Source organism: Vicugna pacos, chromosome 7 (genome assembly GCF_048564905.1).
Source record: "Vicugna pacos chromosome 7, VicPac4, whole genome shotgun sequence".
In the NCBI taxonomy this organism is placed as follows: Eukaryota; Metazoa; Chordata; class Mammalia; order Artiodactyla; family Camelidae; genus Vicugna; species Vicugna pacos.
The window spans coordinates 75,496,519-75,518,265 of NC_132993.1; the positions used below are offsets into that span (position 1 = coordinate 75,496,519).

The following is a 21,747-nucleotide window of genomic DNA, read 5'->3' on the forward strand; positions in this document are numbered from 1 at the left end:
TCAAAATTTATTTTAAATAACTGCATAATGTTTTTTTTTTATAAGAATATATAATAAAGTACTGGTCCATTCCCTATTTCGGACATTTAGGTGGTGTCCAGTGATCTGTCTATTCTCTGCCACAGGTGTCTGGAACTGGGGACTGGGGCTACCTACTTCATCTTTGGTAACTATCCTTAGGATCTCCAACCTCCACCAAGAATCAATATGGAATGAAACTCTGTCTCCTAAGTAGCTCCCTTCTTCTTGTTGCCTTCAAAGACAAGTCCACAACTATTCCCTTTCACATGAAGTTTTACTGCTAATCATGACTTAATAAAACATGCAATATTTTGTGTATATTAAGTTTAAAGCATTGTTCTAGGTTTGAGGTAAGGCAGCAATTGATGCAGTCTCTGCTTTGAACTTCATGGACTTACACTGTAAGAAGAAAGATGAGTTCTAATTATTGAATTAATTATTTAATTAAAACAATGAAAAGTCTCAGAAGACAAGGGGACCTGTATAACTAATTGTGTGCAGTGTACATGTGTCGGGGTGGCGTAGGGGGGAGTAATGGGGGTCATAGCATGTTTGAGATGGCTTCTTCAAGGAATAGACATTTAAACTGAAATCTAAAGGCTACACAACAGTTATCTAGATAAAAGGGAGGATGAGTTGGAAAGTGCTGCAGATAAAGAATGCTGAATACGAAGAACTAAAAGAAGTCAGAGTGATTATTAAAGTACAAATAACTAGGGGAGAAGACATGTGTGGAAGGTATGGCTGAACACAAAGGCAGGGGCAGGACTAATGCTTGGACACTGGGAGTGTGGGAGTGAGAGATGTCAAGAATGACTCCCAGCTTTCAGGCCTGTGCAACATGGCAGACTGCAGGGCTAATGACTGAAATAGGGAACACTGGAGGAAAGCTGTGTCATTCCTTTTTTTCTGGAGGGCAGAAGTACAGGTAGGAATTCCTGAGTTCAGTTTTGGAAATATACTGATATAGGTGGGAAACATCCAATAAAGGTCAAGAATATTAGAAAAAAGGCTTGGCCTTTAAAAATTAGGGAAGATTAGTATATAGACATGTACACAGATGATTGTTGAAGGCAGAGGTACAGCTAAAATTGTCTAGGAAAAAATATAATATGAGAAGAGAAAAAGAGCCAAGCCTCAAGGAACCACTACATTTAAAGGTCAGGTGGGCAGGATAAGCTGGCAAATGAGCTTTAGAAGAAACAGCCAAAGAATAAAGACGAAAACCAGAAGACTGGAATCATGAGCTCTAAAAGAAGAGTTTTTTAAAAACAAGACAGTGGTCAACAGTGTCAGGGGCTACTGAGAGGACAAACAGTCTGAGGACTGGAAAAGGTTCTGGGGAAAGGGAAGGAGGAGATGGAATTGAGAGCATAAGGGGAAGAATCCACTTCAGATAGGAAGAGAGATCCCAATCTACCGAACAAAGTTGAAACTTACTAGTTGAGAACTCCTTCAACTACCTACATCGGTGCCCATCCTCCGTCTTTCCTTTTTCAGTAGGCTGCAGTCTCTCTTCTGTCTTGTTTTAGTACATTTGCGTTTATTTTTTTTAATTGACTTAACACCGATTTACTATATAAATTCAAACGCAAATGTACTAAATCCTACTCTACTTGCATTACTCCAGTCTGTTAAGTAAGGTCTTTCAGAATCTTGATTTTTGCCATATAACATGTTAGCTACTTCTCCCAATTTTATGTCATTTGTAAATTTGATGAGAGGGTTCATTCTACAGTGAAACTTACTCATTCTTGGCACTTAAATGATCTTTTCTTGCTTAAATGACTAACGACATTACATTAGGAAGAAGATTAATTTTTATATTTAGTGTATCATTTACATAATTCAAGACATTTTGCATTAACAATTATTCTGTGCTTACCTAGCAACAGCTCTGATGAAGTCTAGCGATACTGTGCATTTGTATTTTGGTCCATCAAGCTGATCGTCATGGCCAACCAGGGTTAATAGCTGAAGGGTCACTAAAGAGGTAATCTAAAAATAAGAAAGCATTTTTATGAGAAAACGGTTTAATGAGATTACGTGATGCTCTTGTTTCTGAAACATTTTACAGTTCCTTCGATAAAGAGATACAACTGAATTCAAAAAAACACCTGCAAAGATGACGACTACTTTGAAATTTGTATACACAAATTTGTACATATGTTTAAAGTCCTAGTTAATCAAATTAACAATCAATCTTTAAGGACTCCACTAGAGATAGATGTGTTTCTTTAATGACTTACACACATGACTGCTAACCTTTAAAAACTATAAACAAAGCACACTGCTTCTCTACATAAAAATTTTATCAAGCTTCTATCTAAATATCTCAGAATATCAAATCTGCACTCTCTTGAAAATCATGCAGTTAAAATGTGAAAGTGGGCCTTTTTCAGAGTTTGGTAGCTGATTAGACAAGAGATAGATATATCCTTCAGACCTGGGCTTAGTCTTGCTTTAAAACTGATCACCAATTAGGTAGTCAGGAAAACACAGGAAGGTTTAACACTGGCAAAAGCAAAAGTGTATTTTAACAGGTCAAAATCAAAACACAAAATAACTCCACGTTCATAACGCCAACGAAAGTATGAAGTGCTGTGAAATCCAAAGCTGATTCAAGAGTGAAAATTCTTTGAGTAGCCCATTTTCTTCTCCTAATTTCTTATTCTCTTCTCCTGTAGGCCAAGAGAAAAAGGGGCCAGCAATGGCAAAAAGAAAAGATCTGGAGACTTGGTGATCTGTAACTGTTGGTGGCAATACAAGGGATGAGAGTTACAATATATGTAATATTTAATCATATATCTTAGGAATTAAAAACGCTCACTTAATTTGATACCAATACTTTGCAGATGCAGTAAACATCCTAGGTAATAAAAAAAAAATAGTAGTAGTGATTGGTTTGGTACCAAGCACTCAACACACAGTATCTCTTTTGTTCCTCATGACCCTACGAAAAGGTTATTATTATACTCATGTTATAGCCTTAGAGATGTTAAGTAAATTTCCTCAGCCCCTAGAGCTGGTAGGTAGCTTAGTAGGAATTCAAACCTATAGTCCATGCTCACCGTATTACCTTACACAGATTCCACTATGTTTCCCATTATAATTTTAAAAACTGTTATGCAGTGTTTAGTCAGCTATCATTACTTTATTAACAAATTAAAAAAAACAAACAGATGGGTAAATATCACAGTACTTTATATATAGAAAACGCTGTATTTAGCAAATATGAAACATTTTTTCAATTAGAAAAACATTTGTATCAATATATCAAAATAAGAAGCTCTGCATTCAAAAGGCTGACTTTAATCTCTAATTCAATATCAAAACTTAGGTTATCCCTTGAAACATCTTTTTATAGATGTTCTATGTGTTGAAAATATGTAATTTGTAGCTGTTGTACGCTCTTCTCTCTACATATCTATTAAATCAAGCTTATTTGTATTACTGAAATTCTTATATACATCATTTCCTATCTACTTGAGTTATAAAAACAGAGGCACTAAAATTCTCCCATTATAGTAAGTTTGTCTTTTTCTCTTTGTAATTGTTAGTTTTTGCTTTATATTTCTGGGTCTATGTATACATCTAAAATTACCATGTTACACTAGCAAATTAAACCTTTTTTTTTCAGTAATATCTTTGCCTTACAGTGTGTTTTTTCTTATATTAATATACCTATTCAATGTTCTTTTAGGTGTTAATCTTTTTTTCCTATGTTACTTTTATCATTTTACTTTTAAGTTTAATATTTTCTTAACTTTAGACAGTTCTCAAATAAACAATATGTAATAGGACTTTCACTTATAGCCAGTCTGACCACCTTTACCTTTCAGCTGGACTATATACTTCATTTGCTTTTATTATAAAGATATTCTAAAATTTTATTTTTGCCATTATGTCAACCTTTCTATTTGTCCTTCTTCTATGTCTTTCTCATTCTTCTCTTGCCTCTTATTGAACTGAATCGTAGTATTTTTTCATTCTATTGTTTTACTCTACTACCTTGGAAGTAGTTTTATACTCTAATTTAATTCTAACTTCCATTGTGACTTTTTCTTTGGCCCTCAAGCTATCTTAGAATTATTCTTTAACTTCCAATCATGAAGTTTTCCAGTATTTTTAATTTTTTTAGGGGGGGCAGGATATCACAGGATGTGGTCTGTTTACTAAAAACCCTTTGAATTATGATGAGACGGCTGGATTCTCCAGGAGGAAAGAAGACTGCACAGGGACCTGAATGCCACTGTGTCAAAGAGGAAACTGATCACAGTGGTCACCCAGCCTGTCCTGCCTGTCAGGTCTCTTCCCTCTGTCTCAAGAATAGCTCCAGCTGATGGCAACTGAGCACAAAACATGCCCACAAAATGAGAAGACCCATGAAAGGCAAACAAGGCGGAGTGAGACAAGAGTTTTCTTACTTATACAAGTACCTAATATCATATCCTCCATTTTGCCTCTTGGACTGCAAAGCCTCAAATACTTACCATGTGGCCCTTTACTGCAAAAGTTTGCCAATCCCTGCATTAAAAAATTGCTAGATTCAGATGATTAATGTAAACAATGTAGAAATCAAGTTCAGTAACTTGTCCAAAGTGATAATGACTGGAAAATGTCAGAAACTCATTTGAATATAATTTAGGTCTCCTAACTACAATTCCAAAACTTTTGAAAATCATGACTAAAATGTGATCACAGCTGAGAGAGTTAACTTCTAGTAAGTTGTGTTAGAATCTTGCCAGAATAAAGAATGTATTAAAAGAATGGGGATGACTGTAAAAGAGAGTGTTCATGTTCGAGAGAACAGACCTGGCAGTGTGCCTCCAGCAACAGGACCAAGGGCTCCTTGTCTATTAACTTGGAAATCTGGTATGTGCTTTAAGTATGTGCTTGTTGTGGAGGTGGAGTTCTCCAGTTGTCACTCATGGTATCAAGATTATGCAATTATCTCCTTCCTGTTCCCACCCTGAGCCCATTCTAATTTCATGGTTAATCTTGTGATTTCCGAAGAGAGAGAACACAGTTTAAGATAAAGAATATTCAAACTCAGGAAGACCTATCTTCTGCCACTTATTAGCAAAAGAATTCATATTAGTCATTTAAATAATCTGAGCCTCAATTTATGAGATAACTAAAAAAGAGCGTAAGTCAGGATCCTATTTCAAATGCCTAGCATGGAATAATTGCCCAACAAATTATACCTCTGACATTAACAGGTATAAATTTATACCTATTTAAAAAACCAGAATTTCAATTTTGAGTATATTGAGCTGATCAGTAAACTCAAATACCCTATCTGATTAACATTTGTTTTCAATATCTGGTCCGCTTAACACTATTGGTGAATAAACAGGCACTGTGGCTTAAACATTTGTCTCCTGAGATTTCACTGGATCTTCATTTCTAATCATATCCCTGAGATACTGACCACCTCCAGGAAAACCTACAAAACCAAAAACCTACCAAAAACTTAAAAAACTTAAGGGTTCACTCCTATACTGTAGTTTCCCACTCAAACTCTGGAGTCCTGACTCTCCAGGCTGTACATCCCAGCTCACCACTGCTATTCCCTAGTCTCACTAAGCTTCCTCTCACTTTTGTTTAATTTTCCAAACTGCAACATGAAAAATTTTAAACTTGTTTTTAGTACCTGCAATTAACAGAAGGTCTCGATGTGACCCTCGTATGTTTGATTGAGGTCCATGAACATAGACTATCTGGAGGGAAACCAATTCCTTCATTTAAATGATTATAGGTGATACAAAAGTTTTAAAAAATTGCCAAAATTAATGCATTGGTAACACCTGCTACCTATCTCTACCTATGTGGAAATTCAGTTATTAGACATAGATATTCTCTGGGGAAAAAATTCTTAGAAAGCAGTTTTATTCTTTGTCAATAAATTTCCATTTATATCCTAAAAAGCCTTTGTTAAAGAGTAGACAAGAGAAAAGACCCAAGTTATTCAACACTTTCTAGAAGTTAAAGACTCCTATTTACCTAGTTTAGGAGTTCAATGAAACAAAAATTTATAATTAAGTTGGTTGTTAGGAATGTGTGAAATAGTAATGTACCTATTAAATGAGGTCATCTGCACAGTGCCTGTAATATAGTTAGTATTCAGTAATAGTAAGACTTACTATTTATATTATTACTACCTATTAGCACTGTTTTTCAATTCCAAATGAATAGGTTTCTTTTCTAATAGCCCATTTACTTAAAATTCACTATTATTTTATTTGAAGACATTGTTGAGTTTCCTATAGCTTTCTAATAAAATGTCATGCTTGTTTAGAAAATATAAGATAAAACTTTCTGCAGATTAAAAATGTCTACATGAGATTTGCAAATATTGAGAACTACTGGTTACCAGTGGGAAGAGGGAAGAGGGTAGGGATGAGGTAGGGGTAGGGGATTAAAAAGTACAAACTACTATGTATAAAATAAATGAACTACAAGGATATATTGTACAGGGAATATAGCTAAAATTTTATAAAAACTTGAAATGGAATATAAACTATGAAAATATTGAATCACTATGTTGTACACCTTAAAATAACATAATATTGCAAATCAACCATATTTCAATAAAAAACACTTTTGAGCAGGTCAAGAAAAGTAACGTGCACATATATTAATTACTTTGAAAAGAACATTCAGTGTATCAGTTTTACCAAGAAATAAAGAAGATTAAAAATTTGAACTGGTCAAAATAAAATTGTGTGAAAAATATAACAAAAATTATATGGCAGATTAGACTCAGATTACAGAAAATTAAGGAATATAAGGATAATTCTAAAGAAATGATACACAATGCAGACTAAAAAGGTTAAAAAAAGGGGGGGAATATAAAAGATTAAAAAATAGAGAAGATCTAACATATTTCTAATCAAAGATCTAGAAGGAAAACAGAGATGGAAAGAATGGGGCAGAAGTAATATCTGAAAGGTAATGTATGAAAATTCATTCAAAGAGATGAAAAACACCAAATCATAGAATTAAAGGGCCAAATAAATCCAAACTAGGAGAAACCAAAAGAAGTCCACACCTAAATGCCTCATAGTGAAAAGTACAGAACACCAAAGACAAAAAGTTCTTCAAAGTAGCTAGAAAAGGAAAAACAGATTATCTTCACAGGAGCAGCAACTGGACCGACAGCTGTCTTAAGAACAACAATTAAAGACATAAAATAGTGGAAAGATATCTTCAATATATTGAAGAAAGTAACAGTTAACTCAGAACTGCACATCTAGAAAAAACAATCTTTTAAGACTGAGGATGAAATAAACACATTTCCGAACTAAGAACCAAAGGTTTGCTATCAAAAGATCCCTACTCACTTAAGGAAACTCCTAGAAGTATGTGTCAAATTTTGACTGTGATAAGTTTGAATTTTAAAGTAACAACTAAGAGAAGAGAAATGAGAGTATATACTTCTAAATTAATGAAGGGAAAATCTGAATTATAAAAACAGTCAATTCAAAAGAAAACAAGTGAAAGAAACAAATGAAGTAAGACAAACAGAAAGTATAAAACAAGATGACAGACATAAACAAATTACATTAGTAATTATAATAAAAGTAAATTGAATGCTGCAAATAAAAGACAAAGATTAACTGACTGAAAAAAGAATCCAAATATATACTGTTTAGAATAGATACACCTAAAATACAAGAATATGAGAAGGTTAAAATTCAATGGACAGAATGAGATACATGAAGCAAACTAATGAAAAAGTAAAATGATGAAGGTATATTAATGCAGACAAAAGAGAACTAGAAGGAGATTTAAAGAAAGGCTCACTTGGTAATGACAAAATGCAGGCCCTGAGCTCCCATCTCTCACAAGATGAGCTGCTTAAGACCTTCACTATGAAGGTATGAGACACAGAACAGGAAGGGCAGTCAAGGATAATGGGGTCTTCGAGGGGAAGTAAGTATTACTGGAAGTCAAGATAAACTCCTTATCCTTCCCAGTTTAGAAACAGGTATAAACCATGAGGAGAAAAGAGGCCTGAAATTTTAATGAACAGGAGGATATACAGAAGAGTTAACATAGTCTCTTATGGCAAAATACATTCATTAACTTTATTTCTTTCTATTTTTCTACAAGGGATTCATTTGCTAAAGTAGGATAGTAATAGTCATTTGAAACTCACACATTAATCTCCTTTTATTATTAAAGATAGTTTTTTTTTAGTAGTTCTTCTTTTAATATAGAAAACATTAATTACCTTTTACTTTGCCACTGGCATTTCCACATAATATTTCTTACAACTTCTACTTTCCTGTTATTCAAATACTCTCACATATTTAATTCTTTAATCCAAACCGTATGCTAAATTTACTCTTCTTTCATTTTTCCATAAACACAAAATCTGTCTTTAACCAAGTTAGAATTTCAAGAATATTCTCAGATATCTCATCATTTTATTACTTTTATCACATTAATTATAATAAATTACCAAAGGCAATTAAGTTGAAATAGATAGTCCCTTGAATCACTTTCAGCTCTACCAAGATACCATGGATAAATTAATCACATAAAGTGTACGAAAAATACATTATCACTTACAAGATGTAGCAGTCAAAAGGTATTTCCAAAATATTAGTAAGATGACTGCTCAATTTTGGGGGAGAAGAGGGTCTGACTTAGGAAAAACTAATACCCCCAAAAGTTAAACCAAAATGAGTTAAAATTAAATTTAATGTTATTTTTTTCACATTAAAAAATACTAAATTCAGAGATCTTTTTATTCCTTGTCCTTACCATATGAACAAAAACAGTATACAAATACATAATTTAGAAGAACATCACATAAAGCAGTGCACAAATACCAACAATTTAAAAGTACTCTGCCAGTTTATTAAAATAATGCTAGAGTAAAACTGAAAAAAATCTAGTAAACAGATTAACTTATGGGGTCAACATCTTGTACCTCAAACATATTAACTTATATCTAGATTAAAAATTCTGGAAAAAATTTATGATACCTTTGGAAAATTATTATACATGTGTAAGTACAAGCATCCCCACCTTCCTCTCCATTATTGAATCCTTAAAATTATCTAATTTTTATTTCCCACTGCATATCCATGAAACTCTTGAGAACTTGCTCTAAGGACTGTGCATTCAAAGATGAATAATAGGGTCATGGAAAATACTGATTCACCTCCTTGCCCAATGTTAAATATTCATGCCAATGTGATGAAGTCTTATCTCCAGGCTGGCATTAATGCCTAAATAGTTTGATATGGTCAGTGGAAATATGGCAAAAGTCTGTAGAAAGTGAGGGTACTCAGGTACAGATTCAGTTTTGTATGTGAGCATGTGTAAGTGTAAGATAGAGATGTGACAGAATCTTTCCTTGCTGCAGCTGAGGATTCAATAACAAAGAAAACAGACACACAAAAACCGTTACTGTTGCGAAGGCCCCAAATGTAGGAAGTGATTTAGAGTAAGGCTCTAGTTCCAGCAAATAAGAATAAATTGGAATATTTTGCAGTGAATAAAATTAATGTCCTAGAATGATTTAATCTTTGTTGGGGGAAAGCTTTCTAAATAACAGCAAAATATATTTGAATATTGTGAAATCTTTTTTAGCACTGTCCATTTTACAGGTTTCTCATGCAATTGAGCTTTGAATAACCCTAGAACATATTTCATAAACAAACAAGAGCAATGAGCCTAGCCAGAAAAAAATACATTTAAAAAAATTTACAGGAGGACTTCTGGTCCAGACAACATGGCAAAGATTCACATTTACTGTTCCTCCCCACTAAGTACAACTACAAACCCTGGAAATAACCTAAACAGCAACCAAAGAACTCTAAAAGGTGGAAAGAGGAAAGCAGACTTCTTAAGGACCCAAAACTGGAGGAATAAAGTAGGGGCAGAAACCTACCCAGGTAGGCTTATTTCTCCCCTGCACTGAACAGGAGTCCTGCCCCAAAACAACTGGCCAATTATCTGGCAAAACTATCCCTCAGGTATTAAGTGGAAATAAAAACATTCCCAAATGAGGGAAAACTAAAGAATTTGTCACTAGCAGACCTACCTTTAAAGTGCAGCTAAAGGGAGTTTGTCATACAAAAAGGAAGTAATAAAAGAAGGAACCTTAAGCATCATGAAGGAACAAAGAACAACAGAAAGAGCAGAAATATGGATAGACTGTCTCATCATGAATTTTATAAACCATATTTGATTAAAAACTGACACCATCTGATACTCAAGAGAATGAAATTTTCAAAGTGTAAAAGTTAAAAGAACAGAAGTAGGCTTATCATATTTCATTGGAAGTAGTTAAACATTGATACCATTTATAAAACTAAACAAGTAGTTACTGTAATTAAGTAATAAGTAATAAGTAATTACTGTATTACCCAATAATTGCATCCTTTGGGCATGTTCACACAAAACCTTGTACATGAACATTCATAGTAGTTCTATTTGTAACAGTCAAAATTGGAAAGAACCCAGATATCCTTTAATGGGCAAATGGTTAAACTGTGGTAATATCCCTATCGTGGAATATAACTCAGCAGTAAAAACGAGTGAACTATTGATACATGAAACAATTTAGATGACTGTCAAAGGAATTAACTATGCTGAGTAAAAAAAAGCCAATCTTCAATGTTACATTATATATGATTCCATTTATACAAATTCTTGAAATGACAACATTTTAGAGGTGGAGATGAGTGGTTGCCAGGAACTGGGGGAATGGGCAGGAGGAAAGCAGATGTGGTTATAAAAGGAAGTGTCTTTGTCATAGCAGAACTGATAGCTTGACTGTGGTGGTGGATACACAAACCCATACATGGGATAAAATTTCACACAATGAAATATGCATAGACATACACAAAAACGAATACATGTAAAAGTGGAAAATTTGAATAAGATCACATCAATGTCAATTTCGTGGTTGTGAAACTGGGTAAAGGGCACACAGCAAGAAAGAGCCCTTATTACTTCTTACAACTGCACATAAATCTACAACTCAAAAAAAGTTTAATTAAAAAATAACAGAGGGCTGACAGGTATATATAGAACAGATAAACAAGATTATGCTGTATAGCACAGGGAAATATATACAAGATCTTGTGGTAGCTCACAGTGAAAAAGAAAGCGACAATGAATACATGTATGTTCATGTATAACTGAAAAATTGTGCTCTACCCTGGAAACTGACACAACATTGTAAACTGACTATAACTAAATAAAAAGAAAACAGAGGGAAGGGTATAGCTCAAGTGGTACAGTGCATGCTTAGCAACCCCTAGTACTCCATTTAAAAATAAATAAGTAAATCTAATTAGCTCCCCCAAATAAATAAATAAATATTTAAAAAAAGCTACACTGATAAAATACACAAAATATAGAAGGCATTGAGAAAGACCATATACACTGCCAGAATACATTTTATCTCAAAATATTTAAGTACCTATGAAGTACTTATGAAGTACTTACTTATGAAGTACTTACTTAAGTAAGTACTTCATAGGTACGTCAATCCATTCATAGAAATAAAAACAATTTTTGGCCTTTATTTATAGGGATTTAAAAGAAACTATTTGATGAAATATTGCTCAAAGCGGGCAAATTTGAGAATATTATTTCAATAACGATATGCCACTGGGATAAGGCTACATGGGTTTTTAAAAGTTCACAGATTATAGATTTCCCTATTGAAAGCCAGATTAGTTATGAGTAGTGTTTTGGCCTCAAGGAGAATTTGCAGCTGCTAGTTTCATGCTGTGAGCCCATAAAGATCTCAAAGTTGCTACAAAACTGTGGCTAGTACAAGATATTACCTCCTCTAAAGCATAGGAGGATTACAGCAGAACTGTTATTATGTAAATTCCAACCTCAGTATTCTACACTTTTCCAAATTCTACTTTTTATTTCTATTTCTTTAAATGGTAAAGGTTTTGTTTTTGTTTCTTTGGGGGCTACAGAATCCAAATGCAACTTCAAAATTATAAAAAACTAAAGTGTTCCAATATAAAAATTAATATGAAATAAAATTGTGAGCTAAGCCTATCAGGACTGGAAACCTTGGAGATCAATACCTCATTTTACAGATGAGAAAACAGACATCATAAAAGTATGATTGGCATTACCAGCCCCCAGTCAGTCAAACAAATTAATACAATGGGACACCTTAGCAGGTATTTCAAATTATTCAATCCAAAAGTCCCAGTGAAAAAGGTAACACATATACCATGTTAGAGGTTTACTAGAAAACATTTTAGAGATGAAACAACAAATTTTAAATTAGGTACTCAATCCTAAGAATATTTAACATATTAAAATGTTTAGCCAAAATAATGCCAAATTTGGAGTGTTCATGAACATTACAAGGTGGTTTGCCAAGACTATTAATACTGCAGTAAAGACTCCATCAGTGCTTTTAATCTTTTCTTCTACTGTTTCTCAAAAATTCCTGAGAATAACACATATGGAATTGGCATTCACTCCTTCCCTTAGGATCTGCCAGAGGATATGGACAAAACCTGAGTCAGGAGACGTAAGAGTTATGGGAACTACTTAATATTAGCGACCATGGGTAATTAGTGGTACAGGGATTGGAACCTGTTATTGAGTCCAGGCTCTATAGATTAGATACAGGAATAGACAGATCTATATTTATAAGCTATGGATACAGGCATTGTACCATCCTTACAACAACCCAGCCATGAGTTAGGTAATACAAATAAACCTCTTTTTCCAGAAGAGGAAACAACTTCAGAGAGGTCTGTAAATATTCAAGGTCATTAAGCTAATAGTGGTCAGAGCAACACTGGATTTGAATACCATCTGAATCCAAGCCTATACTCCTTACTCGACCTCAAAAGAGAGATGCAGAACAAAGGGAAGAGATCATTGTATTGAAACAGACTAAGGAAAGCTTTACAGAAGAAGGTACCAATAAGGAAGAATGAATAAAATACCAACCCTGAAAGAATCCACAATGAAAGGGGATTCTATGAGTCTGCTGGAGGTTAGAAACCCAGACACAAAGGCATTACAGATAAAATAGGGAAAAAAAAATTCAATGGGGATTGTAGCAGAAAGGATAAAGAAGTTATCTCAATATAGGCAAATGCTCTTCCCCAGGGATATAGGTAATAGCCTTCAGAATTATCAATTCTCAATCCTATGAACAAAATTATCAGATATGAGAGATATGATGGCACTGAAGTAAAATTAATGTGGAATTTATTAACCTAATCATGTTAACTTTCCATAAATCAACTGGCATATTATATTAGACATAAAATTACTCTTTTAAAGGTTTAATTCTTAAAAAAGAAATTAAGGTGGAGAAAAAAGCACAATTTCTTAAAATCTGAAATTATTAGACAACACTGAAAATGGTAACCTAAAACAAAATTGCCTATACATTTGTGAATTAAAAATCATTTACAAAAAATTTATGACTATAAATCATACAAAATACATAATAGTTAAATAAATTAAAAGGATAAATATTAAAAACATTTCAAAAAATGTCATTTAAATTATCTAAGTTAATTTAAATTTCTGTGGGGAAATTATTATTCCTATCTGGATTTCTGTTATCCATGAAGACATATTCCTTTGCCAATAATTTTCAGATTTTAGGGGAGTATATACTGTCTTCCACAGTTGCTTTTCTTGTCTATTATATCAATCTCAAATTCAAATGAATGAAATTTAACTGAATAAAAAATAAGCCTAGAAAATGGGTTTTCTTTTTCAAAGTGAGGATTCAGATTGTGTGCTAGGAAATTCAGAATGAAGTTAAAAAAAAAAACTGTACTAAAAGTCACTTTGCCTCTAAGTTTTAGCCATATGTTCCATTGACGTTACTCCTCAAATACAAATTCTGGTTTTCAGTCCTTGGTTTAAAAATAAACTAAACTCCTAAAAATCTGAAGCAGCTTGTTATCCAAGAGAATAGTATTTCCCTAGCCGTCATATATACGTATATGTATGCAGCATACTAACACTAATGAAAGGATTTTATTTTACTTTAGCTTAAAATCATCAATCTACCTAATTCAAAAGCCAAAATAGCTCCCCCTCTGACTAGCACCTATGTCATGACTGAGGCATTCACAAAGAAAAATTAAAAACCTCCTTAAACGTAAAATGTTTTAAAATTTACATCTTTAATGGGGTTATGCAATGTTTGCTTACTTAATCTTTGCTCTGTGTACTATTAAGTTCTTTGTTCTCATCCATGTAGGGGATGAGCTGATTATTTATGTCTTAACAATAGGAGTTCATGTACCACAGTGAGGATTTTTTTTTCCCTTAATCTGGGAGGCAGTCACTAACAAGCTTCAGCTGGAAGTGCTTGATGTTAAAACAGTGTGAACCTGTTCCTGGGCTAATAAACTATGTTCTTTCTGCCAACAAAAGGAAATCAATTTACAACTGTAATTAAATTTTAACATGCTCATTATTTTTATACCTTCATAGGCTAGTACATATGTCAATTGATTTGTTAAATACCCTATCCTGCTTGTCCTGGAGGAGCTTTACAGTCTGAAACATTAAATTATTTAAATAAAAAAACTTAACATGTGATATGTCAGTGTATGAGGTCCACACAACCCAACAAGCACCACATTTAATCAGATTTCAGGCAATGTGATAATTTATGAACATATGGCATATACCAAGAGGAGTTCAACTGACATTTTTATACAGACAAGGTAGAGGTGGTGAGAGCAGCAATGGAAGAGAAGCAAACATTCTCAAAGCTATTTAACTTAAATTCATCACTGTGAATTTATATTTAAAAAAAAAGGCATTGAGTGGGTTGTTACTCTTCAAATATGCTCAGATTAAAAAGTGGCAGATATTTATACCTAGAGAAATTAAAGATAGCACCTCTAATCTCTGGAACTTTTTAGTACACAAATGACTGCCAATCTTTAGTATCCAGGAAGACCTTAAACTGCGTACTTAGAAGAATGGGAGGTCATTCGATCAATGAGTGAATTCCATGTTCAAGGCACTGTGCGAGAGACACAAAAATGAAGATAGGGATCTATGCCCTCAAAGAATTCAAGGTATCTGGGGAGACAAACATCATAATGGCAATAACACAATATGAGTGCTATGCTAATGATATATATAAATCCAATTACCTGACTTTAGAAAAGGTAATGACTAATATAGGAAGAGAGGCAAAATGTGAATTCATTAAGAAATGGTATTTGAGGGGTGGACCAGGAAGCACAAAAGAAAGCTCAACAGTGGTGGACAGCATATGTAACAATATAAGAAAAATCGGTGTGCTTTCAGGTAGGAAACAGCCTACTGTGAATGGTGTATAGGATGAATAAAGACAGTGGCAGAAAATGGTGCCAGTCTGTGAAGGGCCTCATGGGAAATGCTATGGAAAGTAGACTTGATTCTGTAGACAATGCAACTCACTAAAAAAGCATAAGCAAAGAGATACGATCATACTTATATTTTAAGATTTTTGCTGACAATTGTATGGAAGATGAATTTGAAGATGTCTGGTGAAAGGAGACCAGTTAGAGTTAGGACGCTGGTGTAATGGTCTAAGAAATAATGAAGATATGGATTTAAAGCAATGGCAGGGGAGGTAGCAGAAAGGAGTAAATTCGAGACATTTGTATTTAGGAGGAAAAAAAGACTGGCTTGTTGAAGAACTAAGTGAAGTGAAAACAAAAGAGAAGATTCAGAGACAATTTTTCCATTTAACTCAACTAAAAACTAGAAACTGTACCATCTTTGTTTCTACAGCACCTAACGTTGTACCTGCCACAAAGGAGGTGCTTAGTAAGTAACGAACAAGTAAATGACGAATTTTGAAACTTAGGTAAGGCTGAAAAATCACAGGAAAAGGCTTAGGGAATAATCTGGCTTTGGATACATCAGTGCTAACCACTATCGCACATTCAGGTATGTTCAGTTGGTTATTTGGGTCCAGAGCTAGAGATGGACTAGAAATACTTATTTAATTAAAATGTTTAAAAATAAAAATAATAAATTTTTTAATAAATAAATAATTAATAAATAAAAACAGAATTTGAGTTATCAGCAGACACACAGCATTTGGTGAAGCCAACCTCCTCCAAAGGACTCCCAACTAGTTGTGAGCTGACAAGGAATCAAGAAAATTTCCCAATGGAAACCCCTTTAAGCATCAACATTTCCTTTAATCAACTTTTTAATAGAGTAGTTTTAAATATAGCACATATTTCCATAATGTAGATTTTCCAGATCATTTAACTCCCAACCTGTTCTTATTAAAACTCCTTTCCCATTAAAACAATCCAGTCATAAATCTCTAAGGTATGCATTTGCCAATATAGTCACTACATTAATAGTATAGATTTTCTTAATTAGGCACGCGCAAGCAATAGAGTTATATAAACTCTTTTGCATGTGCTTCCAGCAAAAAAATTTGCAAAGTCAAATAAAATTAGTGTTGAATACATTTCCCCACAAAATATGAATAAATGGTACATTTGTTGTATTTATTAGAAGCAATACTAGGCTTTGAGAAAGGTAGTTACAAAATATTGCCTACAAAAATAAGGTACCAAGATATTATTTCATTCAACAGTTGAAAGCATAATTTATGCAACTTTTCTATCCCTTAGGTAATATTTTACATGTCACCCTTAAGCAATGGTTCCATTCTTCCAGAGTTCTGTAAAAATGCCTGCTGCTGGGCTGATAAATTCAGAAAGGCAAAGTGGTTACACTGAAGAAACTTAACACCAAATTTAGGAGAAGAGCAGGGATAAACACTGTCTTTTTACAAATAAAAATGAGAGAAATTTTATCCCTGAGCAACAGGGTAATACTTACTGGTATGTCTTACAATAGTGCAGCTAGAGAAAAACACAAATCAACTTTACCCTATTCAAACATGAAGCATCCCAAAACAGTTTTTAAAAAGTCTCCTGAAATAGACATCTACTGCAGACTGAGGGCAGAACAGTAATACATCCACACCAAAGGTAGTGGGAGATTTTAGAATCTAATATTCTGCACTAGTGGAGACAGAGCATCATGGCGGTAAGGATCTTCACTGCTAGAGAAGAGCCCACCTCTGTCAAACAGCACACCTGCTGACCTATTCATCAGCAAAGTAGGCATTAAGTAAGGCTCCTTTACTATTTTTGGAATGGAATGCCTCACAATCTCAGTTATGGTTAAGAAAAAAAAATGGTAAGGTTATTAGAAAATGCTAGCACTTAAGATATTTCTCATGATTTACATAATTTACCTTAATGGCATTGAGTATTTCAGTTTTATATTAGAGAGATACTGGAATGCTGGTACAAACCAAATGAACCACAGAGAAATTGCAAAAGAACAGTTTCTCACATTTGCTAATACTCTAGTATCCAGGGAATTTGTTTTTAGGAAACTATCCCTATTGTTCACCAACTTCAATATCAATAAAACTAACTTTCATACTCAAATCAACTATGATTTCTGATGCTCCTGATTAGCATTTATTAAATACAACTACTTTTTAAAAAAATATAAATCAAACAACTACAGTATTATACAATATACAAATTAGTTTTTTAAGATAGAGGTTTTAAAATTATAAGTCTATAAAATGAGTTTACTTGGTTAAAGTGTTTCTGGTTAAAATCTATGAACGTAGTTTGAAATACTGTATATAAAAGAGTGACATTATGAGTATAACTTTGAATCATTAAGTATTCGAAATACAGCCATGTAACTTTTTAAGAAAAGCCACTTAGTTTATAATAGGCTATGTATAATACACTACTTATTTGTCCATAACTTGACAAGTTTCCAGTTTTAACTGAAATTGTTTCATACCAATGTCATAATGCAATTTAAGTATCAGCAAAATTTAGTTATGACATATATATCAAATAATCATGCTCCATAACACTAAGTTTAATGTCAGAGGAAACATTCAATAAACAGGTTTGTTATTTTACTTGAGAGAAGACACTTAAATATTATCAAATATCAGGGACCACTGAAGTGAAAAATCTTATTTTAAAAAAAATTTTAAAAATATTCACTTTAAAAACTTAAGTATTAGTTTTCCCTTTAAGTATTAGTTCCCTCAGCATGTGCATCCTCCCTGTAACAATACATATACACCATTAACTTTAGCACAAGCTCAAATCTGGCAGTTGCACACAAATACTAATGAAGGGCAGTGAAAGCTGTAGACTGTCTATAAGGTCCTTGAGGGCAAGAACTGCATTTTCTTGACTTTCGTATTCCCTTTACACAACACAGTGCCTGGAACATAATAGGCCCTTAATAAATATCCATTAAATGAATTTAAGTAGAGACAGAAAAATTTATTCCAACTAGGGGGAAAAAGATCAATACTGATTTTGGATTTAAGGCTTGCATTATTTTTATTTTTAAACATTTTAATTAAATAAATATGAACAAAATCCCTTCTTCACTTAAAAAACTGTAAATTATATAAATTTCTATATATCTACCTATATTTGAAGAAAAATGTCAAAAATCTATTTCTGGTTGAATAAATGCTACATGCCGTAAAATGTATACAAACCCATCTTCCAACAGCTATGGTAAATTAGAGATGAAGCATTTGTTTCCAAAAACTCTCATACCCAAAATAACTAAGTCATTTTGCTTTCTAATTAATGATAAATTCATTTGGAAGATATCAAAATAACTTGTTATGATATATCCTGTATCATAAACCGACACCTAAATGAGCAAAAAGCATAAGGTTAACTAAATGCCACAATTAATGCAACCCTTGCGGGAAAAGATCAAGTTGATTCACAACTAAAAGTTAAACTGATGTAACAAATATAAGGCCAAATATATTCCAATATATAGTATCATAATATAAGTTTAAAAAAATAGAAAATAGAAATAAATATTAAAAAAAACCTTGTGTATTATTATACTTTGCTCCAAAATGCTTTTTATTTATACTCCTTAAAGTAAAAATTTATAGACATTTTAACCTAATCTTTTTCTTATTAAATGAAGTACAACTAAACATGAAATGATTCTGAAATTAAATATTATATACTGAAAAAAATACAATTTGCCATTCTGGTACATAGAATTATTTTTTAAAAGAACTATGGGCTTTCTAATTTTTCAGTAATTTCTTGATATTAATTAGAGTGCACTGTTTCTTGTAATTAATTTTAAAAGTCCCATTATTTTAAAACTCCCAAACTATAGTATAGTGAACTACCTCCAAAAGTATTTTTCAAAAGGCTAATTAATCAAATAAGATCAATAATAATATGTGATACAAGTGTATGTGTAATTGAATGTCCTTAATTTTTCAAAGATAATTTTCCTTCCAAAAGTCACTTTGGAAACCTGTACCAATAATTTCAGAAATAAACTCTTCAGCAATTTTATCCCCTGGGAAAAGATAAAGTAATAGAGCTTAATATTTTGAAATAAAAGATATATCTGACAATCTTAAAGAACTACTCCTACTGCCTTCACCTAACTATAAGACCATGGAGGGGGTGGGCAAAGTTGAGTAAGAGAATATACAGAACTATCAAAACAATGAAATAAATCATTCAAAAGTTTCCAAACAAATTATCATTTTTCTTCAAGATAAAAAAAGATAAATTAAAAGCATAACCTAGTTTTAAATTGAAAATAAGATAATTCAATAGTATTTCTTTTAAAGATGATGGCCTTCAAAAATACATCTGATCAGCTAACTTCTGAAGGTAACAACCATACAGGTTACTATTTCTTGCTTATAAATGGTATAGTTTATCCATTCTATCCATGCTGAGAGGACAAAAGAGTGAAAACATCAGAACTAATGCTTTGTCATTCACGAAGTTCAGGTATATATAGGAGGACTACATTTATTTTATTTGAATGAAATTTTTTAAATAACCCATAATCATGACTGTAAAACTGTACTAAAATGGATATGGGTGAAATAATCTTAAATGCCTAAGAAAAATTTTTAAATCATATTTCATTTCAGTAAATCTGAGCATTAACATAATGTACAATGTTAAATGTGCTATTATTCTTTTACTTTTTATGAGAATAAAAAGTTAATGAGTAGAATTTTATCTAAAATTTAATAAAGAATAAAGAAATTCAGAAGAACATCAACTGCAATATACTACTGTTACTCATATTACTATGGATTTGACTATTATTCTCAATTGGACTTTTAATATTCGAGATTCCTTAAGCTTCTATTTGTATAACTTATAGAATAGATGTAAATAGATTTAAATGAACATGATGGAAATAAACTTTTGCTTCAAGAGAATTTTTACTGTATATATGACATTTAATCAATTTGTTATATGTGAAAAACTATATGTAATTAGTAAATCAAGCTCTAAAAAAACACATTACTATAAAATAAATCCTTAAAACAGCTATAGGTAGACTCAGTGAATAGAAAAATAATGCTCTATGATCTCAAATAGACACATTACAATGAATAAAAAGCAATTTAGTTTCAGGTAGAAAATAATCATGCAACACAATTCCTTACCAATTTTATTCACATTTTCATGAAAGTGTATATGTGTGCACACACACACAGATCACTATATATCTTCAGGCAATTTTATTTTTACTCAAATAAACCAATGTGTTAAATTAACAAACAGCATTTCTAAATATCAAAGACAATACTAACAAGTAAAAGCTAGGTTTTCCTGCTAATCTTAAAGCTAGAATACAACAATATTGCCATCTAGTGTTGATATCAAATAAGCACTTCCAATACAAATGTCATATTTTTGTTTCACACTTAAAAAATTAAATGTGTACAGCTTAAATACAAATTGTCATTCCAACTGCAAAAGTATAGTTTTGATGAGTAAGCAAAAGCAGAAAAATGTAAAAAGTCACTGAGAGTTAATGGGAAGAAAAAAATATAATGCATGTGGGAGAAATACCTTTCTTTTGGACACAATTTTGTTCTTAAACATGGTATGTTACTTGATATTCTTGACAATTTATTGCCCAAACAAAAGTAAAGATCAACTTCTTGGAGCCAGTTATACAGTTGTCCCCTTGGTATCCTCAGGGGATTGGTTCCAAGACTCTCCCAACTCCTGACCCCATAGATACCAAAATCTGAGGATGTTCAAGTCCCTTATATAAAATAGCATAGTATTTGCATATAACCTAGGCACAACCTCCTATACACTTTAAATCTTCTCTAGATTATTTATACTACCTACCACAATGTAAATACTATGTAAATAGTTGTAAATGCTATGTAAATAGTTTTCAGTGTGGCAAATTCAAGTTTTGCTTTTTGGAACTTTCTGTGATTTTTTTTCCAAGTATTTTCAACCTGTGGTCAGTTGAACCTGTGGATGTAGAATCCGTGCATATGGAAGGATGACTGTTTCTACCCCTTTCTACCTGCCCTCCCCCAAACTTTGTATTCCAAATGGAACCACTGAGATCAAGTCCTAAATTAATTTCTCATCAAATAAACATGAACAAATTCATTTAAAGTAATGTCTTAAATACATTTAAAACTTTGTTTTAATTTATCACTTTGATTATTGCTAATGAGAAGAGATAGAGAATGAAGTTGTTAAAGTTGAAAAGAATTTAACTTCATTAAAAAGTAAAGACAACAATTTGGGCCAAATTTAATCCCAACATCACAGGCATTCCTGAAAACATACAGACTGATGACAGTGTTCTGCTATAATCAAAGCCTCAGAGTAG

At 32.5% G+C, this 21,747-nt stretch overlaps 1 protein-coding gene across 1 annotated transcript in view; it reads right to left on the reverse strand.

The window, feature by feature from the left end:
- Positions 1 to 21,747, reverse strand: part of ORC5 (origin recognition complex subunit 5) — a 70,746-nt gene that overhangs the window by 5,342 nt on the left and 43,657 nt on the right. The window contains exon 13 of the mRNA XM_006198497.4: positions 1,907 to 2,019. Coding sequence (XP_006198559.1) covers positions 1,907 to 2,019 — 113 coding nt within the window. The remainder of the gene's footprint in view (positions 1 to 1,906; positions 2,020 to 21,747) is intronic.